The sequence below is a fragment of the Choristoneura fumiferana genome, chromosome 11 (genome assembly GCF_025370935.1).
Source record: "Choristoneura fumiferana chromosome 11, NRCan_CFum_1, whole genome shotgun sequence".
Taxonomy (NCBI): domain Eukaryota; kingdom Metazoa; phylum Arthropoda; class Insecta; order Lepidoptera; family Tortricidae; genus Choristoneura; species Choristoneura fumiferana.
Genome location: NC_133482.1, coordinates 10,863,666 through 10,889,918, shown reverse-complemented (window position 1 = coordinate 10,889,918; position 26,253 = coordinate 10,863,666). Strand labels below are relative to the sequence as shown.

Below are 26,253 nucleotides of genomic sequence, written 5' to 3'. Positions count from 1 at the left end.
CTGAAAATATTAAGCATCTTGTTAGTTAAATGCACCTGATTATGTTTAAAAATACTTTTCATTTAAGTATTTATTTTTATCAAAAAATTAAAACCAAAAAAAATATGTAAAAGTTTTCTTTTTTCTTCAAAAATTATATACTTTAATGTAACATGGCATCTCTTAACTTAAAGTTTTGTTACCTACAGTCAAGGACTTTATAACATGAGCCGCCATGGAACCTTTTCAAAGGATTCAAAGATTCTTTTCGTAAGTCATCACGATTTTCCTTGTTAATTAATGTGATGTTCACTGTGAAACGGTTCCAAGGTGGCTCATGAATTACAATCCTTGACCGTACCTACGTAATTTGTATGCACTTTATATATTTTCCTCTTAAAAAGTTCAAAGAGTAAGTAGATGACGATCCTAACATCCCTTCTAACCTGAAGCTGATTGATTATATCTGACCATTATAAACAAAATATGAACGGATGTATCTCAGCGGGAAGAATGGATAAACACCGTATTGCCTCATATAATGTACCTTACAAACTTATTTTGCATCCTCTGAGACTATTTTTAGTTCTTGCGACCAGATTTCTGCACAAAACAAAGTAACCATAGTGGAGTGAAGAATTAAAGTGTTATACGATGCAATAATAGCTCTAATATTAGAAAATCCTTTTGCCACTCGCACATTATACGCTTTTCTACAAATGTTAACTACCTATGTGATCGCAAAACGTAATATAAGCTCAGCGTTAAAACGAACTTCTAGATCCATCACCACTGCGAAAAGAAATGGCCATATATTTCAAAATGCAGAATACAGAAGATGCTTGCTCTGATTTACCGCACTATCAATATCTCTTTGAACCTTAACAATCACCTCGGCTCTTAATAACGAGAGATAATAAGGTTATCCGCAAATAACAAGCATTTCACCTCTTTCATAACCTTAGGCAGGTCGTTTATCATCAGCAAAATTCCAGTGATCTAATCGAATCCTGAATTCCCCACAAAAGTCACAGTTGGGTTTACCAAAATGCGATTCCACAGCATTAATAACATTCACACATTTTGGCAAGCGAAGGCTAACGCACAGGACGTTGTCACATGTTAGAATAAACAGATGCTATTCCTGACTTATTTTGTCATTGCGTCCTGTATATTTTGCTAGCGCTTGCCAAACGTACATATGGATACGACATTGCTACATGGCACCTACTATAGCAGTATCACCTAAAGAAAGGTCCGGTCCATCCTGCTCACTACTACTAGTACCGAACTGATGTGGAACTTATGACATTTTGAAAGCTTTTATATACAGTAAAACCAGAATATTAACGTCACTCGACTCAGCGGTTTTATTCGTTTTCCTTAGTACGTACATGCTACAGTCAAAGCCATAAATAAGTGATCACTTTTGTACCTTGTCATTTAAACGTCATGTTCGAAAAGCCATACAAAATTTTAAAAAAGTGTACGGACTGAAAGCGACAAGGTACAAAAGTGATCACTTATTTATGACGTTGACTGCACGTAAAAAAATGGAATATCTGTCTTGCTCCTCCGCCAAGTAGTGAGGCCAAGTCATGCAAAACAGCTACGTTTGCGTTGGAAAAAATGTTTTTTCGTGCAATTTAACCCGCCCTCCCTCCGCATCAAAAACGTAAATAACCAACACAAACGCAACTGAACCCCCTCACCAAGAAAACCACCACCACCACAACCATAAACAAGATCCCGGACACGTGTTTCGCTTCTCTCCGAAGCATCATCAGCGGTTGTCGACCCTACGACGCTTGGTTAGCGTTGGTTATTTACGTTTTTTATGCGGAGGGAGAGCGGGTTAAATTGCATGAAAATAGTTATTTGTGCAACAAGAGAGCAAAGTTATTTTTTGTTCCGAGTGTTGATTTTGAATCCCGAGTAAGCGAAAGGTTCTATAATTGAATCACGAGCGTGAGCGAGTGATTCTATGTAAGAATCCTGAGAGCAGCAAGGGATTCAAATACACGAGATGCAAAAAAACTTTGGTCTCACATACAATTTTTCACCTCAGCAGCGAGAACATCATTTAAATGTAACATAAGAGTAAAACCCCATATACCTACCTGTTTATAAAACAAACACATTTTTTTTTAATATAATCCAATTATTAAGAAACAAATATAATAATCACATTTAAAACCATAAAAAAGTGGCCAGTAGATACAATATAAATTTCATAACATGCATTGTAATAATTTGAACTTAGACCTTCTTGTGCCATATGTCACACTTATTTTTTAATACTGCAAAAAGCCTCATCTTGGGGGTCATTCAAAAGGTTGAACAATAGGTAAACGTATAATTTAGTATAAATGTTGTTAAACCTATAATATGAGTTATATTAAGATTTCCCTTTAAATATGATTTTTATTAAGATTTCTATTACATAAACATAAATGTAATATTAATACATGTTAAAAATTCATATAATATTACATGTTAAAAATTCATTCAATTTAACAAATATTTGTTCCAACTGTAGAGGCAGTATACGGATTTTTTTTATAAAAAAAAAACAAGAGATGCGGCTTTCGTGCAACGAGGTTGCATACTTCATTAAAAGATCGGGAAAATTTACATTTTGGAAATATTTCGTTGTCATGTAATTTATTAGGTATATATCGATATATTTTTAATATCAAAAATTTAATTTAAGATCGTAATCAACACATTTAATTCTATCTCTCGCTTTTTTCGTGTTGAAGTGAAATGACTGATCAAAGTAAAGTTCACCTGGCTGTTTGAGGTGCTGAGGTGAAAAACATTTTTTCCAACTCAAACGTAGCTATATTTCGCACGACTTGGCGGAGGAGCAAGACAGATATTCCATTTATTTTAACATGGACCTCCGCAAAGTAACGCCTGAATCAATACAGTGTTTGACTGTACGTACTTGGAAAAGTTGAAAACCCCCGACATGGTAATTTTAAATTTAAAACCATATACGGTCATAAACACCGAACTGATTTTTATCAAACATAGTTAAAACCTACCGCAAGGCAACTGGCCTACGCGTAAAAAAACCGCATCGAAATCAGTCCATCCGTTTGAGAGCTACGATGCCACAGCCAGACAGACATACATACAGATAGACATTGGAGTCAAACTTATAACACCCCTTCTTTTTGCACGGGGGGGTTAGAAGGAAAACCGATCTTTTATTTCGACTACGACGACTTTTCGAACTAGTGACAATAACTGCGTCAAAATTCTTTTCGTTACTTACCTTGTTTCTGACCACTCTATCACGAAATTATTTAATACCTAGCTTTTGCCCGCGGCTTCGTCCGCGTGGAATTCGGTTATCGCGCGCTGTTCCCTCGGGAACTGTGCATTTTTCCGGGATAAAAAGTAGCCAAAGGTCGGGTCAGGAGTACTCTAAACCGACGTGCATGCATGAAAAGATTGATGAATGTAGAGGAAGCGAGGTTGTATGCCAGAATCGTAGCAAGTGGAAGGATGTAGTCTCTGCCTACCCCGTTGGGAAAGAGGCGTGATTTTATGTATGTATGCATGTATGTAAAAAGTAGCCTATGTCGCTCTCGGGCCCATAAACTATCTCTATGCCAAAAATCACGTCGATCCGTCACTCCGTTACGGCGTGAAAGACGGACAAACACACAAACAAACAAACACACTTTCGCATTCATAATATTAAGTATGGATTCATTTTTTATTTTTTAAGGTCGCGGGTGAGCAAAGAAATTATTTTAGTGCATTAGTACCTAAATACTCTGGGGAATATGCTAAGACCTATTTGCAGACTATATTCATATCATAACAGTTTATCAGAAGATGGCATGTAACATTGACCACAGACATAGTAGGTACATATAAACAAGTTTAAGATCGCCGCCTGACCAGTTGCAAGACGAGGACTGTGAAGCGCGCACGCATAATTTTGATATAACTTTTGCTAACAAAATGCGGGAAAAAGTTTTCTTTTGTTTTTTGCTCGGTTACTTTAGCTGTGCACAGGCGTACGTCGCACAAAGTAAGTAGCCTAGTTGATATTTATTCGGTTTGCTCGATGGACTAATGTAGGTAATTGCTCATTTATATTTGTGTTATTTATAAGTTGCGTGTTTATTCGCATGCTTCTTGATGAACTTTATTATAAGTAAACAAAGACATTGGGAATTCCCGTTTATAATATGGATAATGGTAAGCTGACTGGCTTACGTTCGACTTCAACTTAAATCATTTTATCTGAACGCAAAGAAGCGAAAATGAGGGGCAAGTTTATCGCTTGTGTTCTTCTTTAAACTTCGGAGCAAAAATTTGATCAAAAATATGTGAACACGACTCTATCGTTAACGGCGTAGAAGCGTGTTCAAATATTTGTTATAAAATTTTTACTCTGAAATTTACGAACTCGACAGTACTTTTATAAAAAAACTGGCCACGTGCGTCTGGGAACAAACGCGGTGTAGAACCATAATTAGTAATACATGGTAAATACTAATGTAAAGTCAGCGATTTTTAAATTCGTTATGTATCCACTAGGTTTTTTTTTTATTCAAACCAACAGTTTTGCTTGTAGAAGGGGGCCGGGGACGCATGACACTTAAAAATGATCACTCTAAAGTTTAGAAATTACTGAGCAAAAATTTGATCAAAAATATCTGAACACGCTTCTACGCCGTACGACCGAAAGCTTTAAATTAGAGTCCAAAGCTTAATATTTTGTAAACGGTTCCCTAAATCAAAAAATCTGACTACTTAAGTGCTAGACGTCCTCGCGTGCAGAGAATTCCGTACGATGAAAATATTTACCTATATTTTTTAAGATTCCGGCCCCACGATTAGGTAAACCAAACATTTGTAATAGTTAAGGTCATTATCCAAGCGTTTCTTTTATTTGATTTACGTGGGTACATTTTTGTTGACATGGTAGAAGATTCTGTTACAGTTTCTAGGTTATCTACGCGTATTTATACTTCATTTTTTAGCATTAGAAAAAAGGTAATCAATCCTGACGAGTCTTTCTAAAGAAAAAGTTTTTAAAATAACAGTAACTATTATTATACCAAAAGCATGTAAAAAATGATCATATGTCCTTGGTAATTGTTACATATTATTATTTGCTGTGACTTATTTTTCAAAAGTGATTTTCTATAAACGCGTCAAGATCGCTTAGTTTTTAGTTTGGTTGGAGACTGAAAACCAGCGGCCTGCCCATTGCCACTGCATTTCCATTGCATTATTTCTGCAGTTATTTTTTTTACCCGACTACCTGAAGGAGGGTTATGTTTTCGAGCGTATGTATGTATAATGTATGGGTTGTACCTTGTTTTGCCTAACAACTTTTTGCCTATTTTCAGTTTGCCTAATATTAGATAAACCAATATTACTGCTAACTTTCATTTTAGTGAGTCATTTAATTTGTGTATACAACTTACTTTACATAATTTTGTTTCGCCTAATTTTAAATTACCTAATTTTAATTTTGTTTATACTCATTTCATATAATCTTTGACTTACATAATATATTTTGTATAACATACATGTCACATAATTTCATTTTGTATAAATTTATTTCATACAACGTTTCACTGACATAATTATTTTAGTCTAACATACATGTAGCATAAGTAATTTTATTTATTCCAATCACGTTAATGCGAATACATTTCGATAACGTTAGTTAATTCTAAAAAGTTAAGTATTGTAAAACAAAGTCAGTTCTGGCGCTTCGCCGGCCGCTACCGCGGTACGGTCGTTTCGCTCGCTCGGCTTGCGCACTGCAGGGTCGCAGTTTTACCTTACGCTCCTCGCTTCGCTCGTCGTCGTACCTATTACCTGTATGTATACTTAGTATTGTTATTTACTTGAACCGAATAAAAAATTAGTAGAATGTATGGATTAATTTATTTCAATTTTAACCTACCTAATTGACCTTATTTTATAATAAACATTTAGGTACCAAAATTAGGCATAACATTAGTAAGCAAAACAAATATTATGATAATTCAATATTAGACAATCCCATGTTAGTTAAAACGTTATTCGGCTATATGATGATTATTTAAAATTAGAATCGACAAAGTAAGTTTTCGATAAAATAATATTCGACAAAACAAGAGTTATGCAAATGATCATTTAGTAAAAATGAAAATTCGACAATATCAAAATTATGAATAATGAAATTATACAAATTGACTTTAGACAAACTATTCATTTTGGTAAAAGTTGTTAGATAAAGTGAAATTAGGCAAAAAAATAGACCTGTATGTATGTATGTGGGTATGTATGTCCATTTCTTTGGTCCTCGCTGCAGCCTAAACGGCTGGACGGATTTTAACATAATAATATGAGGTATCAATGAATTCATCGTAACTGTCGGAGTGACATAGGGTATATAATATTTCAATATGGCGTATGCGAAAAAAAAATGGCGGAGAAATATTAAAAAAAATTGTATTGTAACAATATGGATTTCAGAAAGCTGTGATGACTGCACCAAGTTTCAAAGTTGCAGTGCCGCTATGGTTCTCTTCAGCAAAAGAGAGGCTGCTGCCAATGAAAAGCTCCAAGCGGCGTTTTGTGGATACGATGGAGGGCTACCAATGGTAAATAGCAAGAACCTAATAAAATCTCACTAACATTATAAATGCGAAAGTTTGTAAGTCTGTTTGTTCGTTTGTTACTTCATCACGTCTGTCTGTCTGTCTGCTCGACCGCGGCTTATTTGTGCTAGAAAGCTAGTTATTAGTGCAGGAACGTCGTAACTTATGAATTTATGTAGTAAATATATGCCGACATAGTGATAAAATGAAATGTAGGAAAATATTATATTGTACAACTAGAGCATAAAACGAGCCATTTTATCCAAAGCGTTCATATAGCCACCAGAGCCGGTACACTCTGCTTTTCACTTCGATTGAGGCAAAATTAAATAGCAACAGTGGAAACAATTGTTCACTTACTAGGTACCTTTTATTTTTCATGCATTGCTATACTCGTATAATCATAAATTTTTAGTGATATTGATTTATTTTTATTGATTTGATTGATTTATGTTCTATATAAAATTAAATTATAAAAAAAAGATATAGAAACTTTGGTTTGGACTGTTGAAACCTGATTACCTTGGTCTTAGACGAAGATTTTACTTTATGCACTAGAGCATGAAGATCATTTTATGTCGCCTAGATCCAGCATAAACACGAACATGACGAGCATGAGAAGTAAAAAAAATTTTTTGGGGTACATAAGTACCTCCCATAGACGCGCTCCTTGCCGGTTTTTTCTCTATCAATCGGATTAATCGGCACAAAATAGTTAAGAGACGATTAGTGCGTAAATTTTATACCTTAGTTGGAACGGCGGACTTTCCGCGCATAATTTGACCAACCGGTCTTGAACAAGGAAAGGCCACAAATAATAACATCGCTAAAAATCCCACAAAGATTTTCCAGTGCTGATTTAAATAAAAGTACCTCAGCGACCGAGCTTTGCTCAGGCTATAACTCGATTATAAGCATTTCCCCAGAAAAAAGACCAAGTTAGATCGATTTTTCATCCCCAAAAAACCCCTTCGTACGATATTTCATCGAAATCGTTGGAGCCGTTTCCGAGATTCTGATTATATATTTAGAATTGGGATGTCCCAATTTTTGACAACATATAATAAATCGAAAACCATTTGGAGAAATAGGCTTCGTGAAGCGTTTTCAGAAATCAGATTCCAAAAATGTGATAAACTGATTTAAATAAACAAAATTTTAGTAATGACCCTCATTTGACCCCTGGAGTATCTCGTCAAAAAGCCAGTTATAAAGCAGGTCTACACTCTTAAGCAAATTGATAGTTTGAAATGTTCCTGTCCTGCTTATAATAGCAAAGAGTGACAAAGATAGAACTTTAATCACATGATGCGCAACTGGCCTTAAACAGTTGTCATTTATCGTAAAGTCCGAAATGTATACGAGTATTTCCAATGTATTTTTACAAATTAAATCATTAAATTACTATGTTACAAGTAAATACAAAAGAATTTAAATATCAGATTTTTAAAAAGATATCTATTTACTATCACACCATTAAATAAACGAAGGAATAATCGAAGCTAAAAGAAGAGAAATAAAATAAAACTATTTGTCATGGTTCATTTAGGACCCTAAACCGTGCTTGAATTATTGTCAAATTGTAATGCCACAGATTATGTTATGTACGACCTGAACTTTTTCAGGCAATGGAATGTGGCTGTCTCACTGTGACGTCATCCAGCGTATTTCGTAAAAAAAATATAAAAAAATAAATACTTATCCAAATTCAAAATCAACGAAAATGGTATCTTAAAATATCCTATTTTTTCCAAAAATAAGATAAAAACTATAGGTTATTTTTTTTGGTGCATCCCAATTGCTCGTTTAAAGGTAGGTATTAGATTTTCACTGATGGCAGTGCTGTGTATGTTTACTTATCTTATGGGGCTAAGTACCTAATCACTAATAAGAAGTTATCTTTTAAAGTTAATTTACCGTTTTAGGTAACATTCGGGGCACTGACCGCAAATCATGATTCCTTGTAGGTTAATTACAAGTCTGTTTGTTTACTTACCCTGAGAGCGCTTATTGGCTACACATTTATCTACTCCAACTTTTGGTTTGAGAAATGTTTGGTGACCCCCGGGTTACCTCCACTTACAGGGTTTTGTATTATCTTACGCTGTTAATACAAATATTGAATAATTATACACAAGAACCGTGAGAGTATTTTAAAGATACCGCGACCCCCTTAAGGGGCACACACAGATTGAAAAACACTGATCTAGTCTAAATAGTTACTCGTAAGCTCGTTCATAAAAGCACAGAATAAATAAAAGATAAAAGAGACGGGAGGTAAAATGGATGGAGGGAATAGTGACGTTATAAATTGATAAAATGAATAAATGAAAATAAACTTTATTGAGCTTTCACAACTTCCCCGATTAAGCCAAACCAAGTATAGCTGATTCGGGGAAGTACCTACCTATCCAGGTATGTAACTACCTAAATGTAAACAAACTTCAGCTGTCAGATTTGGTAAATTCGAGGATTTTAAACGGATTCATAATGTATGGGCAAAAAACTTTTCCCAAAGTATCGCAGCCCAAAATATTTTACTCAAATTATCATTTGGCAAAAAATAATTTGCAACAAAACCTTATCGCAATTTTACAGTTAATATTTTTTCTGGCAAATGATTGTTTATCAAATAATTACTTGGTCATGTTTCATATTACTAAGTATTATTTAGTCAAATGTATCGTTTGGCATAACGTACTCTTCATAATAACGCATGACATAATAACCTACTTTTCTGGGAGCAGTTCGTTTCTGTGGGGGGCGCGGTTCTAACCTAACCAAACCTAACCTACTGTTCTGATAGCAGTGCGTTTTTGCGGGGGACGCAGTCTAATCTCATCTACTTTTCTGATAGCAGTTCGTTTCTGTGGAAGAAGCAGGTCTACTAACCTAATGTTACCTACTTTTCTGGTAGCAGTTGGTTTCTGTGGTTGGTTTGTGCGAAATATAATTTTGAACAAATATTTTTTTGGGATACAATATTAGCAAAAAAAAAACGTTTGCTTATTAAAATTATAATTTGACCAAATGAATAAAATGCGAAATGTAAATATGCTAAAGATTCGTTTTGGAAATGAAACTACTGCGATAAGTTATATGTTAGGTAAGATTCGATTTTTTATATGATTTAGTAGGTAATTCTCAGATATTTTAAACGGTAAATTGGATAATTGGAAATAAACTACCGGAAAAACATTACATTTGCGTTGGGTCGTAGTTCCCACGCGGGCCCAGTGCGAATTGGGAGCTTCACACACACCATCAAATTACCTCGCAGGTTTGTGCAGAACCCTCACAACGTTTTCCTACGCAAAATTCGTGGTAAATTAGAAAAGTAATTTAGCACATAAAATTTGAAAAACTATGTGCGAGCCGGGGTTTGAACAGTACAACCACTAGGCTACCACGGCTTTACGAACGTCTGGCAACGCAATATTTTTGCCCATCTGTAAATCTGGCTTTTACCATCAGGTGTGTTGCAACTCGCTGTCAACTCCTGAGGCGACTACCTCACGCGTCGAGGTCGTCGAGAGCGTCGAGGGCCACCCGAACCTAAGCCTTCTGCCGAATAATTGTGGAATCCTTGATGGCAACAAGATCGTCGGCGGCCGCGTTGCTGGACTTTACGAATATCCTTGGATGGTGCTGCTCTCCTACAGAACCAGTAAGTGTCACGAATATTATTTTGATGTCACTTTTACTTTTTGCAAGCTAGTACGGTTCTGGCATCTGAGGTTCTGGTGGTTCGTTGGCCGCTGCCGCGGCATGCTCGCTTCGCTCGCTCAACTCGCGCGCTGTGATCGCAATTTAACCTAACACTTTTTCAAATTAACTAAGTATTTTAGCACTTTGTGTCATATAATGTCATATAAGAGGCTATTATGTATTATAAATGGTATTATATATAACCTTATGTATATAACATAAAATCAAATTGGTCCATAAGAATGTTACTTCTTTTGAAAGTACTATATAGATGAATAAAATAATTGTACCTAATAGTAATTCAACGACAGATGCTTTTGTTGTTATACGGTGCGTTTATTATACGTTAAGAACGTTCATAATTGGAAACCAGGTAGGTATATTCAGCGTTTTAACATAAGTTTAGACGCACCCTAATTCATCTGTATGTCAAAAGCATTTTACTCAGAGACTATTAGTTTTCTGCAGGCAATATAGTGGCGTAGCTAGAGGGGGCGGCGGGGGCGGCCCGCACCGGGTGTCACCCACTTAGGGGGACACCTAACCGTGAACATCAGTAGTGCCACCTATAAAAATCCGCCCCGGGTGCCACCCATGCTCTAGCTCTACGCCACTGGTCAAAAAAAATAATAAATGAAAAAAAATATATGATGCTATTCGGCCTATTTGTTTCCAGAGAACGGACATCAGTTCAATTGTGGTGGTAGTCTGATCAACAATCGTTACGTACTAACTGCTGCACACTGCATCGTAGACCAGAGGCTAGCTGGTGTGAGAGTGGGAGAGAATGACATCGACACCGATATAGACTGCGAAGGTGAACCTCCGAACCGGATTTGCGAAGAACGTCTTCAGGTAATAATTGATCACATCTATGTCCTGTTATGCGAGCGAGCTATGGAGCGAGATATTATGCTTGGGGTTTCTCTACGGGATCGAGTCAGTAGAGATCGGGTCGAGATCGAGATGAGGAGATACGTAGAAGAACAAGGGTCACCGACATAGCCAGGCGAATTGACTCGTTGAAATGGCAATAGGCAGGCCATATAGCACGGAGAATAGATGGCCGTTGGAGCCGAAAAGTTATAGATCGCGGATCTGCAAGCGCATCGTAGGTCGTCCATCGACGTGATGGACGGATGACCTGGTTAAAGCTGCGGGTTCACGGTGGATGCAAGCCGCTCCCAACCGAAGCAACTGGAGGTCTATGGGGGAGGTCTATGTCCAACATAGACGTCCTACGGCTGAGATGGTGATGATGATGATGTCCTGTTTTCGGTCCCTACCGGCACCTTAACCGTAGCAAGAGACCGGCGGATAATGTTTACTTGTTTTTGATTAAAGAAAGATTTATCTAATTTTTCCGGAGCCTAAATTTGCAAAAACAGAACCCTTATAGTTTCGCCATGTCTGTCCGTCTGTCTGTCCGTCCGTCGCGGCTTTACTCAGGGACTATCAATGCTAGAAAGCTGTAATTTTGCGCGGATATATATGTAAACTATGCCGACAAAATGGTACAATAAAAATATTAATTAAGTTTACTTATATAATTTTTTTTTAGGATACCTCCCATAGACGTAAAGTGGGAGTGATTTTTTTTTTCTCATCCAACCCTATAGTGTGGGGTATCGTTGGATAGGTCTTTATAATCATTAGGGGTTTGCTAAGACGATTTTTCGATTCATTGATTTTCTTGCGAACTATTCAACTTTAAAGTGCAAATTTTCATTAAAATCGAGTGTCCCCCCCCCTCAAAAATCTAAACCGGTGGGTGGAAAAATTTTAAAAATTCAAGATGGTAGTAAGTATATGAAACTTTCAAGGAAAACTATAACGGCTAAGTTTGCTTGAGAATTATTAGTAGTTTTACTCTTAAATAGCAGCCTAAGGTATAAAATATACCTAAACTTGGAAGATTCGGTATAAAATACGAAATCCTTAGAAAAGTATTACTTAATTTACTACGGAACCCTATTTTGGGCGTGTCCGACACGCTCTTGTCCGGTTTCTATAAGCTTTTATTTAGTTTCACCTGTCCCGTTGTCTGTCTCTAAGTCTGTAGTCAAATCTTGCAAGTAAAATTCGACCAACTTCCAGTAGTCGGATTGACTTGAAATTTGGCATACTTATGTAAATCACGTGACAGTACAATAATCTAGTAGTGACATCCTGATAGTCCAGCCAGGATCGTTTTCGCAGAACGGATCTCTTCAACGGTTAATAGCATCGACTTGAAATTTGGTATGCAAATGTAATTTGGGCGACAATGCAAGTACAGTCAACAAAAAGTACAGTCAGCAAAAAAGCTTGTATTACAAATGGTTAGGTTTTTTTTAGTGGGTCTCCTGATGGTAAGAGATCACCATTTTATGAGGTGCTCAATTGATGGTGGCGTGCAGTGGGGAAAAATCCATTATGGACAGCTGAAAAGGTACGGCCCAGAAAGTGCTGGACTCTCACTGGCTTAAAAACCCGGTGCACGTCCCTAACTTCCCGGAGCTCCAGGTGCTCAAATGCTTTGTCTCAATTTGTCAATTCCTTGTTCTCAGGACATACGAGTGGAACAGATTATAGCCCATCCAGGGTACAGGGGCAAGCCTAGAGTCAGAAACGACATCGCTCTTTTGAGGCTAAAGAGGCCTGTTTTCAATCATAGTAAGTAATATTTTCCCACGTCTACAAGTCGCTCGTGGGTACTTCTATTCTACGAGCATTTCAACCGCTATTGGTTCCTAACATATACTTATTGAAGAAATGAGAGACCGTACGCAAGACATTTTATGTAATTGTACCGTATGTACACCATATCGTTTTATAAAATCCTTCCATTCTACCTGGCTCATCTCTTCAGTAATAGTAAGCGGATAGTGCTTAAAACCCTCGTAGAACTACCCACGTAAATGTAGCTCTGTCGCGCGTGTGACAGTCACGTGTGCTTATATCAGCGCTGAAATGCATGCCACGTGCACCCCGCCCCGCGCATCACTTAGTCCCCCACGATACCTTATTTTGTACTTTTGCGTGTAAACGGTCACATGCGGTCACCGCTACACATCAGCAAAGCGAGCTGCGGGGCTACTACAAGATTCGAAAATCGAAGTTCGTATCGTACTCCTTGTCACTCTCCTATTAAATAATATTAGCGTCAGCGGGACGACAAGATATGAAGTTCGAATTTTGCACTTCGTAGTATAGGGCCTAATTTATAAGTATAAGGCAGATTTGAAAACACTTACTTACTTACCACAATGCAATCTTATAGATACTTAAATTCAATAAACTACGAATAATAATTATTCGTATTATTATTATTGCTGTTATAATGCTATTGTTTTATATGGAACCAGAACCTGGTCCATCAGACGTGAGCGCACAAAGTACAAACATCTTAGATTTTATATACAAATAGTTAGATATTGAAGTTATCAAGAATTAATTTTACTATTTAAACATTTGTGTTCGTGAAAATGTTGTCGATTTTTGGAGTGACCGTATCGTGTAAAGTCAATTTAGCGATAATTTTCATACGTTTCGTTCGAGTCATTTTTAATATTGAGATAACAATTGGACTTTTGTGCCACCCTAAGTAAAAATACCTTAAGTGTTCATTAAAGCTAAGTAGGTATGTATCTTGTTTGTGTTTTATTCATAGCTTACTATTTACACTCTCGACATACGAATATAGGTAGGGTACCTAACTGTCTAGTGTAAAGTTAACGACGAACGACGAGTGGCATGAGTGGGAGTGAAAGATATTTGCTGGCAATTTTTTTTTTACAAATTTTATGAAGTTTCTAGTAACTACTTTACTGCAATAGCCCTTAGATTTATTTGCACTGTGTACCTTACCTATATCATGATACCGGATATACGGAGATACCGGGGATACGGTACCTATGGTTATCGACAACTCATATTTAGCAGTGAGGGCAACTCTAAAACTCACACAGACATTTATAAATTTTCACAGACAGGCCCATCTCACTTTCGGTCACGCTGTCAAGCAAGGTCTGTTCGTCTAAGTAATATTAAGTTTATGCTTGTACTAGTCTTATCCATATTAAACTTGTAATCACTACTTCAAATCCGCTCTCTATTTACAAAAATACAGATAGTTCAGAAGTCAATCTCCTGTATGTACTTCACTTTTCATACCTACGCTCGGCGGTCGCTCTAAGGTTGTCAACTATGGCTTTTGCACCAAAAAACTATAGTGGTAGTGGCACTCTTATCTAGTTGTTTGATTTATTGTTGAGAATGAAACGGGAAGAATGGAAAAAAAATAACTAAAATATTTTAAGTATAATGTCATTGCTATATTATAAATTTGTCACAGAAAATATCTTGCGACGATTTCGTTATTGGCGAAAATCACGATTATTTATTTTAAGCAACCGTCCACTGAACAGTTATAACTTTTTTTTTGTTGCTCCGTTATTGCACAAAAAAGTTCGCAGACGCGTGTCTCAAGCGGATGGCACTTGCGCTCGCACTGGTTCCAACCGGCCCGAGGTACAGTGTCCGTGAGCAGTGTCTATGTGTGCGTTGCTCGAGCGCACTTATATGGAGATTGACTTTTGAACTATCTGTATTTTGTGCTATTTATAAGCAGTTTTATTTCTTTAAGTTGATACAATTTAAATCGACTAACAGTGTCAGAAACAAAGAGAGAGAGAGAGAGATTGTTGAGTCTAAGGCCGAGGCCGCACTACGGCTAAGCCGCGCGGTTTTTAGCCGCACCTGGCTGTTTTAAGTTTACTTGCATAAAATTTACAACCTTTCGTCTGTTCTAAAACAGCCAACGCACAACCAATCTGCCTGCCAGTGACTAGCGCGATGCAGAACCGTGACATCCAGATCCAGGATCTCAACGCGACGGTCGCGGGTTGGGGGTTCACGGAATCCGGATATACTTCCTCGAAACTGCTCACCGTGGATGTGCCAATGCGCACGAAGCAATCCTGCAGTGAGCTGTACAACAGGTATGGAGTTTTGGGACCGTCTACCATAGGCTGGATGCAGGGCCTCATAAAACTAGGCACCCCGGGCGTCATGCCTTTGGCGCCGTTATAGATACGAGTAGGTACGAGAAGCGACAAAATGACAGATCGCGTTTGTTAGACATATAGAATACTCTGTTTGTTGTCGGGTCTTGGATGTTTCATATGTAATTAAGTAGATATGTATTTAGCTATACCTATAATGTAAGTAGGTTTATTCGTTGTCTAGCATCACAACACAAGCTTTGCTTATTGTAGGTACTTAGGGACTAGGTCCGCGTAGAATTTGTGTATCGTTATCCCCCGGGGACTGTGCAGCTTTCAGTGATGAAAACTATCCTTAGGTCCTTCCTCGGGGCTCAAAACCTCAGACTGTAAACTATCTGCGTGTACCTACAGAATTTTATCTACCTACATCAAACAAACAAACAGACTTGCAAACTTTCGCATTTATAATATTAGTTAGATTATATCCTCTGTTCTATGTCTGAGTGGAGACAGCGGATTGGCAAGCGCAGCGTAAGGCGTCCACCAACAAGATGGAAGTCACGGGTTCACAGTGAATGCAACCAAAGCACCTAGAGGTCTATGGGGAAGGCCTATGTCCAACAGGGGACGTATTACGGCTGGAATGATGATGATGATGTTCCTGTTACATTTCAGGGGTGGCCAGATAAACGGTGAAGACGAGACTGCAAACAAACTGTGCGCCGGCACGACCGGCAAAGACGCTTGCAACGGCGATTCCGGCGGCCCCTTGATGATCAAAGGCCAATACAAGAACATTCCTGGAAGCAAATACATCCAGCATGGGATTGTCTCCTACGGGCCTATTAAATGCGGCTCTGACTTCCCAGGCGTCTACACAGACGTCACGAAATACATGAAGTGGATCCTGGACACAATTAGGCAATGATTTTTCACATTCGTAACGAACCAAATGCATCTAAAATATCTAGTTTACATTTTTATAATTTTGCATATTTAGATGACGTGGTTTATGTTAAATAAATTCGAATGCGTCGAAACCGTTCGTTTTTTTTCTCGTAATTTATAAAGATAGAACGAGCGATACGCCCCGGTTTCACGCGGAGCCTTCAAATAAATTAAAGTCTATATGATTAGTTTTTTTGGAGTCTTTTTGTATTTTTTATTTCAACTCCAAATTTGTTACTTTTACGGGTAGCCCGTGAAACCATATCAAAAATACAAACTGACTGGATGCACAGAAAAACCAGAAAAAGAGACCAGCGCTGGGAATCGAACCCAGGTCCTCAGCAATCCCTGCTGCATGCTATAACCCCTACACCACCGCTGGACAGGAATCTAGACACGAATTTTTCCTATGCATACATATCTCAGGTTGCTTTGGTTGATATGATTTCACGGGATACCCGTAAAAGTAACAAATTTGGAGTTGAAATAAAAAATACAAAAAGACTCCAAAAAAAACAATCATAATTTGATTGCTTAGTAGCGACATCTCTTGTCTGGGTGAGCGGTTGACTCCGAAAGAGTGTGACGTCCCTCGATGAGAGCGGAACATAGATGTCGCTAGTGCTGCTGCATAAGTAGCGTAGTAGAAATAAGCAACCTGAGATCTGTATGCATAGGAAAAATTCGTGTCTAGATTCCTGTCCAGCGGTGGTGTAGGGGTTATAGCACGCAGCACGGATTGCTGAGGACCTGGGTTCGATTCCCAGCGCTGGTCTCTTTTTCTGGTTTTTCTGTGCATCCATGTCTCAGTTTGTATTTTCGATAAAGTCTATATACTTAATCAAAAACTCTCTTTCCCCAAAACTACGCACGCAGGGAGCCAACACGCGTCGCTAGTTAACACCTATAAACCTACACAAGGTGTTAATTAAATAATTAGAAGTATTTTGTTGACAATCGACAGAAGGATCGATTACGTTATAATTTAAAGCAGGCTGTGTTTTTTTTAATTCCTTTTTCATTGTACCCAGTCTAAAAGTTACGAATGCAGCATACGCCACTTACATTTTTAGCAAGGTGGCATACTATTTGGGTAATTTAATACTGGCCGTTTTTCTGTCACTGATTTTATCCTAAAAATGGTGGTGATCTCTTACCATCAGGAGACGCACTTGCTCGTTTGCCATCCAATCGAATAAAAAAAAGAAAAAAAAAACCTCGAAGCGAACTAACAAGAGTAAGTACATAAAAATCTTAGTGACAGTTAGAAATTAAGTAACATAACAAGAGTTACGAACTTTTTTGGGATAAATAAGGTATTGGAAAATAAATTCAATTAACAAACTTAAAATTAAAAAAAGGTTTACAAAAGGTTTTAAAGGATGACAAAATGGCAAAAACGGAACCCTTATAGATTCGCCTTTAAGTGCTAGAAAGCTGTAATTTTGCACGGATATATATAGGTAGCAAGCAACCATGCTGACAAAATGGTACAAATTTTTTTTTAGGGTATTTTTCTCCTCTAGACGTAAAGTTCTCATCCAACGCTGCAGTGTGGGATATTGTTGGATAGGTCTTTTAAAATCAATGCGGGTTGTGAAAACGATTTTTCGATTTCGAGATCTTTTTGCGAAATATTCAACTTTACAGTGAAAATTGACATTAAAATCGAGCGTCCCCCCATCCCCCGATTAACTTTGCTTGAGAATTATAAGTACTTAAGAGTACCGGTAAAACGAGGCTACTTTGCACCGAATTTTGCTCCAAATTTCGAAATATTTGTTTTATCTTAAAAATTATTATGCTGTGGTATGTTCATATATGTATTTATGTAAAGTAGATCACCCCTATGATAGTAGCTTGCTTAAACTACGCCATAATGTTGTTTTAATATATATATTAAAACTTTAATTTAGGAGCAATGTTAACCGGCGTTTGGGTAAATATGCTACTGAATTTAATTTCATTTATAATTCATACTAGGAGGCGTTTGGTGTATTTTTACCCCATCATTATCATTGCACTCTGTATTATCACTGTACGGCGTCTGACAGGAAAAGTAAAGAAAATATCGAAGCAAAAATTTAAGTTCAGTGTTGTTACTTTATTGGGAAGTGTATCGGGTACCTACCGGGACTTCGACCTGCAAGACATTTAAACAAAATACAGAACTGGAGCATAGTTACCCAGTGGGGAGCAAAGTAACCTCGTTTTACGGTAAGTAGCAACCCAAGGCACAAAATATGCCTGAACTTCGAAGATTCCATACAAATTGCAAAATTCTTAGAAAAAATATTATTAGATTTTTTCGTAACGGCTACGAATCCCTATCTTGGATACTTACTTCCATTGTCATCGGAGCTCTACACAGGTTCCGACCTTCAAATCAACTGGATCATAAGAAATGGGTATCAGATGAAACTAATGTAATGGTTGTTTGAAATAAAACCTATTTAGCTACAACATTGTAAATCTGTTTTAAAAAAATAAACCTCGTTGAGTTTCTTGCCGGATTCTTCTTAACAGAGGTTTTTCCGAACCGATGGTAGATTTTTTTTGACATTCATAAGTGCTTGTTATAGCCTAAATTGAATAAAGATATTTTGACTTTGACTTTGAAGACATTTTAAATTAAAGAATATATCAGATTTTAAAAATAATATTATGTATATTTGTGAGTTTGCTTTCATTACAGTTAGGAAATACAGCCACAAAGTCATACGTATAACTTATACTCGTAGAGTAAAATAATGAAAGTAAGAAAATATCAGTACTAATATTTACAAACAAATATAGGTCAAAATCTTTAGAGTTAACACAGGTACATTAAGTATATTTAATTCTTAACAAACTACAAGTCGATCGTAGTCGAAGTATTTGAAAGAGAGTGAGAAGTAAGTGAAAGTAATGTGAAGGTGAAGTATGTGAATATTTTTTATAAAACACTTTTTAACAATGCTTTCTTTGTCAACCTTAACAGCATAATTAAACATTTATATTACAAAGCTACATTCACAGTCTTAGAAGAACTCATAGATTAAAATGAGTAATAATATTTGATATAAAACTATCAAAATTACTATTTACAAATACTTAACCTGTCCTCTCCCAGAGGCACAAATTTGTGCCCAAATTCCTTTGATCCTGTTATCCTGGGAGATGACAGATTAATAGAGATCAATGTCCTTAAACTTAATACAGATACAATCACGAACCTGGATTGTTGAACCACTGGCCACTGCTTGGAATTTGGCCGTATAATGCTGTTCTAGTTTATTAATGTCAATATAATAATATTTACTACGAGTTTGTATAACACGGCTAAATTATGAACGGTGACGAGTGGCTTAATAATCTCTGTTCTCGATGGTAGATTAAATTTACGAAAAAACATGAGTAATAATATACTCTAATCGTCATCAGGAATATCCCCTCTGTGCTTAACCTTTACGCGTTTGATTATTCGTTTTCTGGGCATTGCTGTACTTGGCACTTGCACCGGCTCGGGCCTCGCTGCTTCTTCCACTACCACTGGCACAGGGATATTTTTAGGGGTTTCGTCTACCGCTCTTGGTGTTTCTTCCTCATTTGATTGTTCGTCTTGAACGGCCGCTGGTTGACGAGCTTCCTCTACTTGCACAGACATAGTATTACCATCATTCGTTGTTGTTATTGAAGAACCATCAGCGTTACTTTGTTTGAATAAAAATGACGTTTTCTGAACCGTTATGGGATTGGCATTTAATGAACTGTGGTTCACAGAGGACTGGGGACTCGACAATATTTCTATAACGTTTTGCTCGTTATGGACACTATTAAGTGGGCTATTCGGAATTGAAACTTGCTCGGGTGCCACCATAGGATAGTTATTCCGGTTACCCAAAGAAGGTTGAAAGTTTAATGGAACTTGAACAGGTGCTTGTTTAACGTAGACGGTATCGGCTGGCTTTGGGGTTGATACTAGCTCTGGTGTCACCACGAAGTTATTAGTTACAGAATTCCTATTACTTAAAAAAGATTTACGATTATATCGAACTTGCGCAAGGGATTCTTTATCGTAAAAGTTGTGGGCTGAACTTTCTTGCGGTTTAGGTGTTGATGAAGGTAGATAGAAATTCTCATCTCTTGTATTGACCCCGTCAACATTTTCATATACGAATCGGTTACTGAATTTTTTTGGAGGTAACCTGGAAAAATTAAACGGTTTTACAGGAGATGATATTTCATCATAACGCGCTGGGGGAATGTACACATAGTCGTCGGAGTTAGGATAAAAATCTCCGTTGTAATTTTGGAATTCATTTGTATAATACTGCTGTTGGTTATTTGTTGCTATTACAGGATTATCAGCATTTACTGTTAAGAAGGGATTAGGCTGGGGGTAACCGGTATGTGTATATGAATATCTCTGTGGAATACCTCCCTGATTCAAACTTGAAGATTGGCCAAACGCAGGATCAGGAGAGTACTTGCTATCTGATTCAACATAGCCTGTCACAGGAGCTGCTGAAACTCGATGCAAAGAAGACACAGGAAATGGTTCATTGCCTTCCAATTCTGGAGTCAGAGATACTTCATTACGCCCGATAGCATAATGATAATCTACTTGACCGTTGTTTAACAGTTTGTACGAAAATAAACCGGACACAGGCGAAGAAGGTTTATAAGCGTTTGTGTTAACGTCAATAGGAAAAGGGCCCGTGTAAATCGGAGATTCGAAAACGCGCGTATTTCCTTGTACGGTCGGCATTGCTGGGTTTGGTTTGTGATCATTGGAACCTTCTTCACCGTAGCTTGTTACGGATCCGTCACGGTGAACATGTTTGTATAGAAAAGAACTCGTTCCAGAAGCTGATGGTGGTTTGATTGGTTTTTGAGGAGCATTGCTCTCAACTGACGGAATTTTTACAAAACTATTTGGGACTGGATAAGTAAATCGATTGACTAAAGGCAAAGTAGAAGCATATATTCCGTTCACTTTTGATCCAGCGGTGGCATTCTCTTTTCTGTCAGCAATAGCAGGCTGCATATTCTTTTGTGCTCCGTTGTAATATGTCACTTTGCCATCACTACTATTTTGTTTGTCCGAAAATGAATAAGGGCTAGGGGGTTGTACACCAAATGTAAGCGGTTCCGTTGCTGAGAAGTCCTCTTCATGTTCTTTAAAATCCCATCCATGAGTTCCAGCGTAGTTTTCTACTCTCACGCCAGAATGGTCTTGATTGTACGAATAAGGAATAAATTGATATGCTGGTGGTGCAAATGGATTTCTCTCGTGAATTCTCGGAAATAAACTTATTGGTGGTGCACTGGAAGCAGCTGCTTCATGAGCAGTGGTCATTCCATCACTACCGTGAATTTGAGTATAAGAATATCCTGGAGCAAGTAAAGGGTTTTCAAATACCGGAGCATCGTAAATAACATGCCCAGCCGGCACGTCAAACGCCAGTGGTTTTGGGCCAATAATGTCTAAAAGTGGTGCTTTTGGATATAAAGTACTCATTGGAACATTTTCAAAAAAAAACGGAGGTGGAGGGGTATTTTCCGCGTCTGTTACAACTACCTGGCTACCATATTTGTTATACGATGAAGGTAAACCAGTATGAGCAGTAAGTCTACCATCATGATTCATTTGTTGGTACGAATAGTAAGAATCAGGTTGATTAACTTTCACTGGATAGTAATGTCCAAAATTTGCATCGTAAGGGTTCAATGTCTTCGACACCTCCGGTAAAACAGGCACTGGAAACTGCACTGGAATCTTTCTTATTCTGTCGATTACAAAGGGAAGCGTTTTACCGCCCTCGGTTACTTTGACTCCTTGGTTAAAATCCAGATAACTGGACCAAGTCGTCACTGATCCGTCTTGGTTAATTTGTTTATATGAATATCGAGTGGGTACTGCTTCAGACGCTACGGATTCCACAGTAGAAGGGTGTACGGGTTTCGGATTCAGGCATAGCGTTACTGGTTTCCGTGCTATTGGTCTCAAAGGACTAAGTTTATGTAATGCCATGTCATTTGCCTCTAAAATTCCTGTTTTAAATAAATTATTCGCTCCAAGCAAAGCATTGTATGTTTCATCAATAGAGTCCGTACCAAGGTATGAGCCCACAACGCTGAGGTGTGGGTTTGGTGGGATTTTCTCGATGATCGGGGCAGGTGTAACAAAGCTCTTAGGCACAGCTTTGACGACGACGTCATTAAAACCTGGGATTCGGAAGAACCTCGTTCCAGGCGGCTGGTACCGGGTGCAGTTGGGCTCGTTGCGAGTAAAGAGTTTGTAGGCGAGCATCTGCTTCATATCATAGAGGTGTCTTCGCGGCCTCGGTTCTGACTCTGACGTCAGAGCCGTGGCTAAGCACGTCAGGAATATCCACTGGAAAAGAAACAACGTGCAGTATTCGATAACAAAATAAATTGTGTACTTAGTTTCGATTAAGTATATCTTTATATACTACAATGTCGATCTCGACCATCTATCTATGTATATACCTACCTAGGCAAATCTAAAGTGAGTAGGTATACCTACTGTTTGCATAAAGTACTATGAAATAAGTTGCAATTACGTAGCTTACTAATAATTAGCATAGCACTTAATTTGAAGCCTTTTTTTACAGGTACCTACAATTCACTTTTGAACAATTCTAAAAAAATCATTAAAATAAATGAAACAAATACGAAAAACGCATACAATTAAATATGTCCAAGGTATAACTAAAATTCTGAGAGGACGCCTTTGGCCCAGCAGTGGGACGTATTAGGCTGAGATGATGATGATGATAACCAAAATTTAAGAATAGATAAATCGTTTTATTTTTAGAATGTAACTATTTCTTTATGGCGGCGTTTGTCATCGCCATGGCATAAACTTAAGTAGGTACATGTCTATACCTACTCATAAATGACCTACAACAATGTTAAAAAGTAAAGATCTTATATAAATTTAAATCAGGATACTTTGAAGAGTACCTTAAGTACTGCAGTAAGTATATTAGTAAAGTTATCTAAAGCCCCAAAAAACATTCGAACAGAATAAAGCATTTTAAGAATTTAATCTTTTCAAAATAATGTTCCATACAAAACACTGGATACCCATTAGGTTCTTAAATAAAACAAAAATAATCAACTTACTGCATCTATTTCTAATTTCATGTAAGTATGAAATACAGTACACACAGTACGTTGATTTTATTCTCCCATGCTAATAAAGAGTTCGCTGCAAAATTTAGTAATTTGATACTTACATTAATCACCTTCAACCGCATGCTCAATTCTTTCTCCAAACACTTGTCACTGTTGTTATCCCTTGCAGTTGATTAACTGCACTAACAAAAAATTATGCGTCGCTGCCTTTTATTGCAAAGAAAGTTGTACCACGTTAATCACCTGTGATTCACCAAAAAGCACTAATTTAGCGAATGTTTCCGTTAGATATGTTTTAAGGTAAGTGTACACTATTATGGCACGTTAAAGAATAGTGGGCGTGGGAGTGTAATGTATGAAATATTTATTAGTTACATACGTAAGAAAGTATTCGTGCTTTATACTATTGATCACTTTTATCCCAAAAGTCATGTTATTACGAATTGACGAATGTACCGTAAATTTGTAATAAAATTTAGGGAGGTATTTCTCTGATTCCGTGAATAACTTACCCTCATTCCGTGATACCTCAAGCATTTCCTTTTGTGTTTTATGCAATACACAAGAAAACATGTTTCTCTCAGTTTTTATTAAATGTGTACCTACAAGTATTTATTTATTGTACTCGTAGCGTTGTCTGTAGCTGTTGGCAGCAATTCCATCTAAGGATAATTCCAACCGATAACGTCTTTTTCAACCTGGACATTGGCGGAATCATCGATAGTTTCGATGGAGCTATATTTTTTCTAAAAATTGAATTGAATAAAGATAATTCTTTTGTCGCAATTCATCATCATCCATCCCTCCCAGCCTATATACGTCCCACTGTTGGGCACAGGCGTCCTCTCAGAACAAGAGGGCTTGGGCCATAGTTCCCACGCGGGCCCAGTGCGGATTGGGAACTTCACACGCACCATTGAATTGCTTCGCAGGTTTGTGCAGGTTTCCTCACGATGTTTTCCTACACCGACTATCCGCAAATATTGTAGCAATTCCGCGGGAATAAATACAATTTGCCATGATGAAAACTAACCAATATCCTACCTAAGGTCTCTAACTTTAATTGGTATAAATAAATAAATTGGTTCAGCGGTTTAAGCATACCAAAAGAAAAGAGGTAGGTAACATACAGGAAAACAGGAAGACAGCATTTTCCAAATAATATAAGATTACTTATGATATTTATACTTTCTTAAAACAAATCTCATGCGGTTTAAAAATACTACACTATTTTAGACTTTGTTAATTTTTTAATCTTAAATCAAATTACCGCTTTATAGAGGTAGAAAAAGGTACACTTACCTTAATCATTAGCAAAGAATTTTAACTAATTTACCTTTAATCACTCATTAAATGATAACTCGGGCTTTTACTATCAATATTTATTGTAATACCCACATTCTACGACTACACAGTCATCGTCTTATTATTGTCAACTTAATTACTAAATTTCTTATCATTACTGGAAGACTCGAATGGATAACTGCAAGTACCAATCAGGTTGGTTGTTAATACCTATAAGTACTTTTGTATACTTTCATTGAGTATTTTGGGTAAAGGTCCTTGTCATGGGTCTATATTAATTCGCATAAAATAATTGTCCTAATTGAAATTGGCATAATGTTATTTCGCATAAGTAATTATTAATTCGCAAAACTGAATACGCACACTGTAAATGCGCATAATGTGAATTGGTATAATGGTAAGTTGGCATAAATTTAATTAGCATAACATTACTTTGCATAATTATAAAAGAGTATAAACATAAAATGCTTAATTTAATGAAATTGTATTTCTTTTTTGGAAAACCATATATAAAGTGTTAAGTACATTAAGGGAAAAATTACTAAAAAGTTATTATTTTATTTACTCAATTCAATTAAGTGGATCTAAGAAGTATGTGAAAATATATATATTATTGGGCTATTATAAAAATCTGCTATGCGAATTCATATTATGACAATTAATGTTATGCGAAAATAAGGGGCACCCCTTGTCATTGTACTTAAACATACTTGAAATTTTTCTAGACACAGGTTACTGTGGTTAACTAATTCTATTGAGGATAGTGCAACACATACAGTTTTCATTTCCTTACATTTGTGAGGGCACCATGAAATACAGGTATACTCTGTTTTTATCGCAGATAGTGCCTACATAGTGATTCGGGGAGCGTGTGAGCTGGATCAACCGTACGAGTACCCGTTACTTCTTTTTTTTAGCATTAGAAATGGGGTAAACGATCTTGACGAGTCATTTTATTGAAAAACGTCTTAAAAAAACAGTAACTATTACTTATAATAGGTACCAAAATAATGTAAATGATCACATAACCTTGCTAATTGTTACATATTTGCTGTGACTTATTTTTCAAAAGTGTTTTTCAATAAAAGACACGTCAAGGTATTTTTTTAATGTTACAAACAAAAAGTACTAAATTATTTACTAAAATATGATTGTACTGAACGATCCATTATCAATTAGGTACTGAGGGTGTAGAGTTGGTCCCGCTCATGTCTCCAGAATCACCTTGATACCTACAGTACCCAACCAGCAAAATCCCTCTTACAACCATCTCAAGACTATAAATTTTCACTCTAATATTGGTTTTATATCATCGTATAAGCCTGGATTTGGGCACAAATTATAAGCGTATTTATTTTAACATCGTCCTAATATCAGTCTTATTGAATACTGTTCGCATTTACAATAATCTTTACAAAACTAATTTAAGCTGCCTTAGGCTAATATCGCTTTTACGTAAGTATTTTGTAAGCCTGCATAGGCTTATATTGGTCCAACGTTAGAATCTTGTGAGCCTAAACAAGCTTATTTTGATTTTATGTACGACCACACGA

The 26,253-nt window shown here is 37.0% G+C and overlaps 2 protein-coding genes across 3 annotated transcripts; one reads left to right on the top strand and one right to left on the bottom strand.

Annotated features, from left to right (window-relative positions):
• The first annotated feature begins 3,888 nt into the window (after positions 1–3,888).
• LOC141432784 (phenoloxidase-activating factor 3-like) lies at positions 3,889–16,341 on the top strand. Its single transcript, XM_074094544.1, has 7 exons — positions 3,889–4,030; positions 6,481–6,608; positions 10,080–10,272; positions 10,990–11,168; positions 12,863–12,968; positions 15,112–15,295; positions 15,977–16,341. The coding sequence occupies exons 1-7, from the start codon at positions 3,961–3,963 to the stop codon at positions 16,227–16,229; spliced, it is 1,113 nt and encodes a 370-aa protein (XP_073950645.1). The 5' UTR covers positions 3,889–3,960; the 3' UTR covers positions 16,230–16,341.
• A 2,551-nt stretch (positions 16,342–18,892) lies between these two features.
• Positions 18,893–24,719, bottom strand: LOC141432777 (uncharacterized). 2 transcript variants are annotated; one of them, XM_074094536.1, is made up of 3 exons: positions 24,698–24,719; positions 23,497–23,638; positions 18,893–22,628 (listed from the first exon to the last, which is right to left on the bottom strand). In XM_074094536.1, the coding sequence occupies exons 2-3, from the start codon at positions 23,515–23,517 to the stop codon at positions 19,659–19,661; spliced, it is 2,991 nt and encodes a 996-aa protein (XP_073950637.1). In that variant the 5' UTR covers positions 23,518–23,638; positions 24,698–24,719; the 3' UTR covers positions 18,893–19,658. The 2 variants fall into 2 exon arrangements, with proteins under 2 accessions (XP_073950637.1, XP_073950636.1); XM_074094535.1 differs by lacking the exon at positions 24,698–24,719 and adding an exon at positions 23,775–23,861.
• Between the last annotated feature and the right edge of the window lie 1,534 nt (positions 24,720–26,253).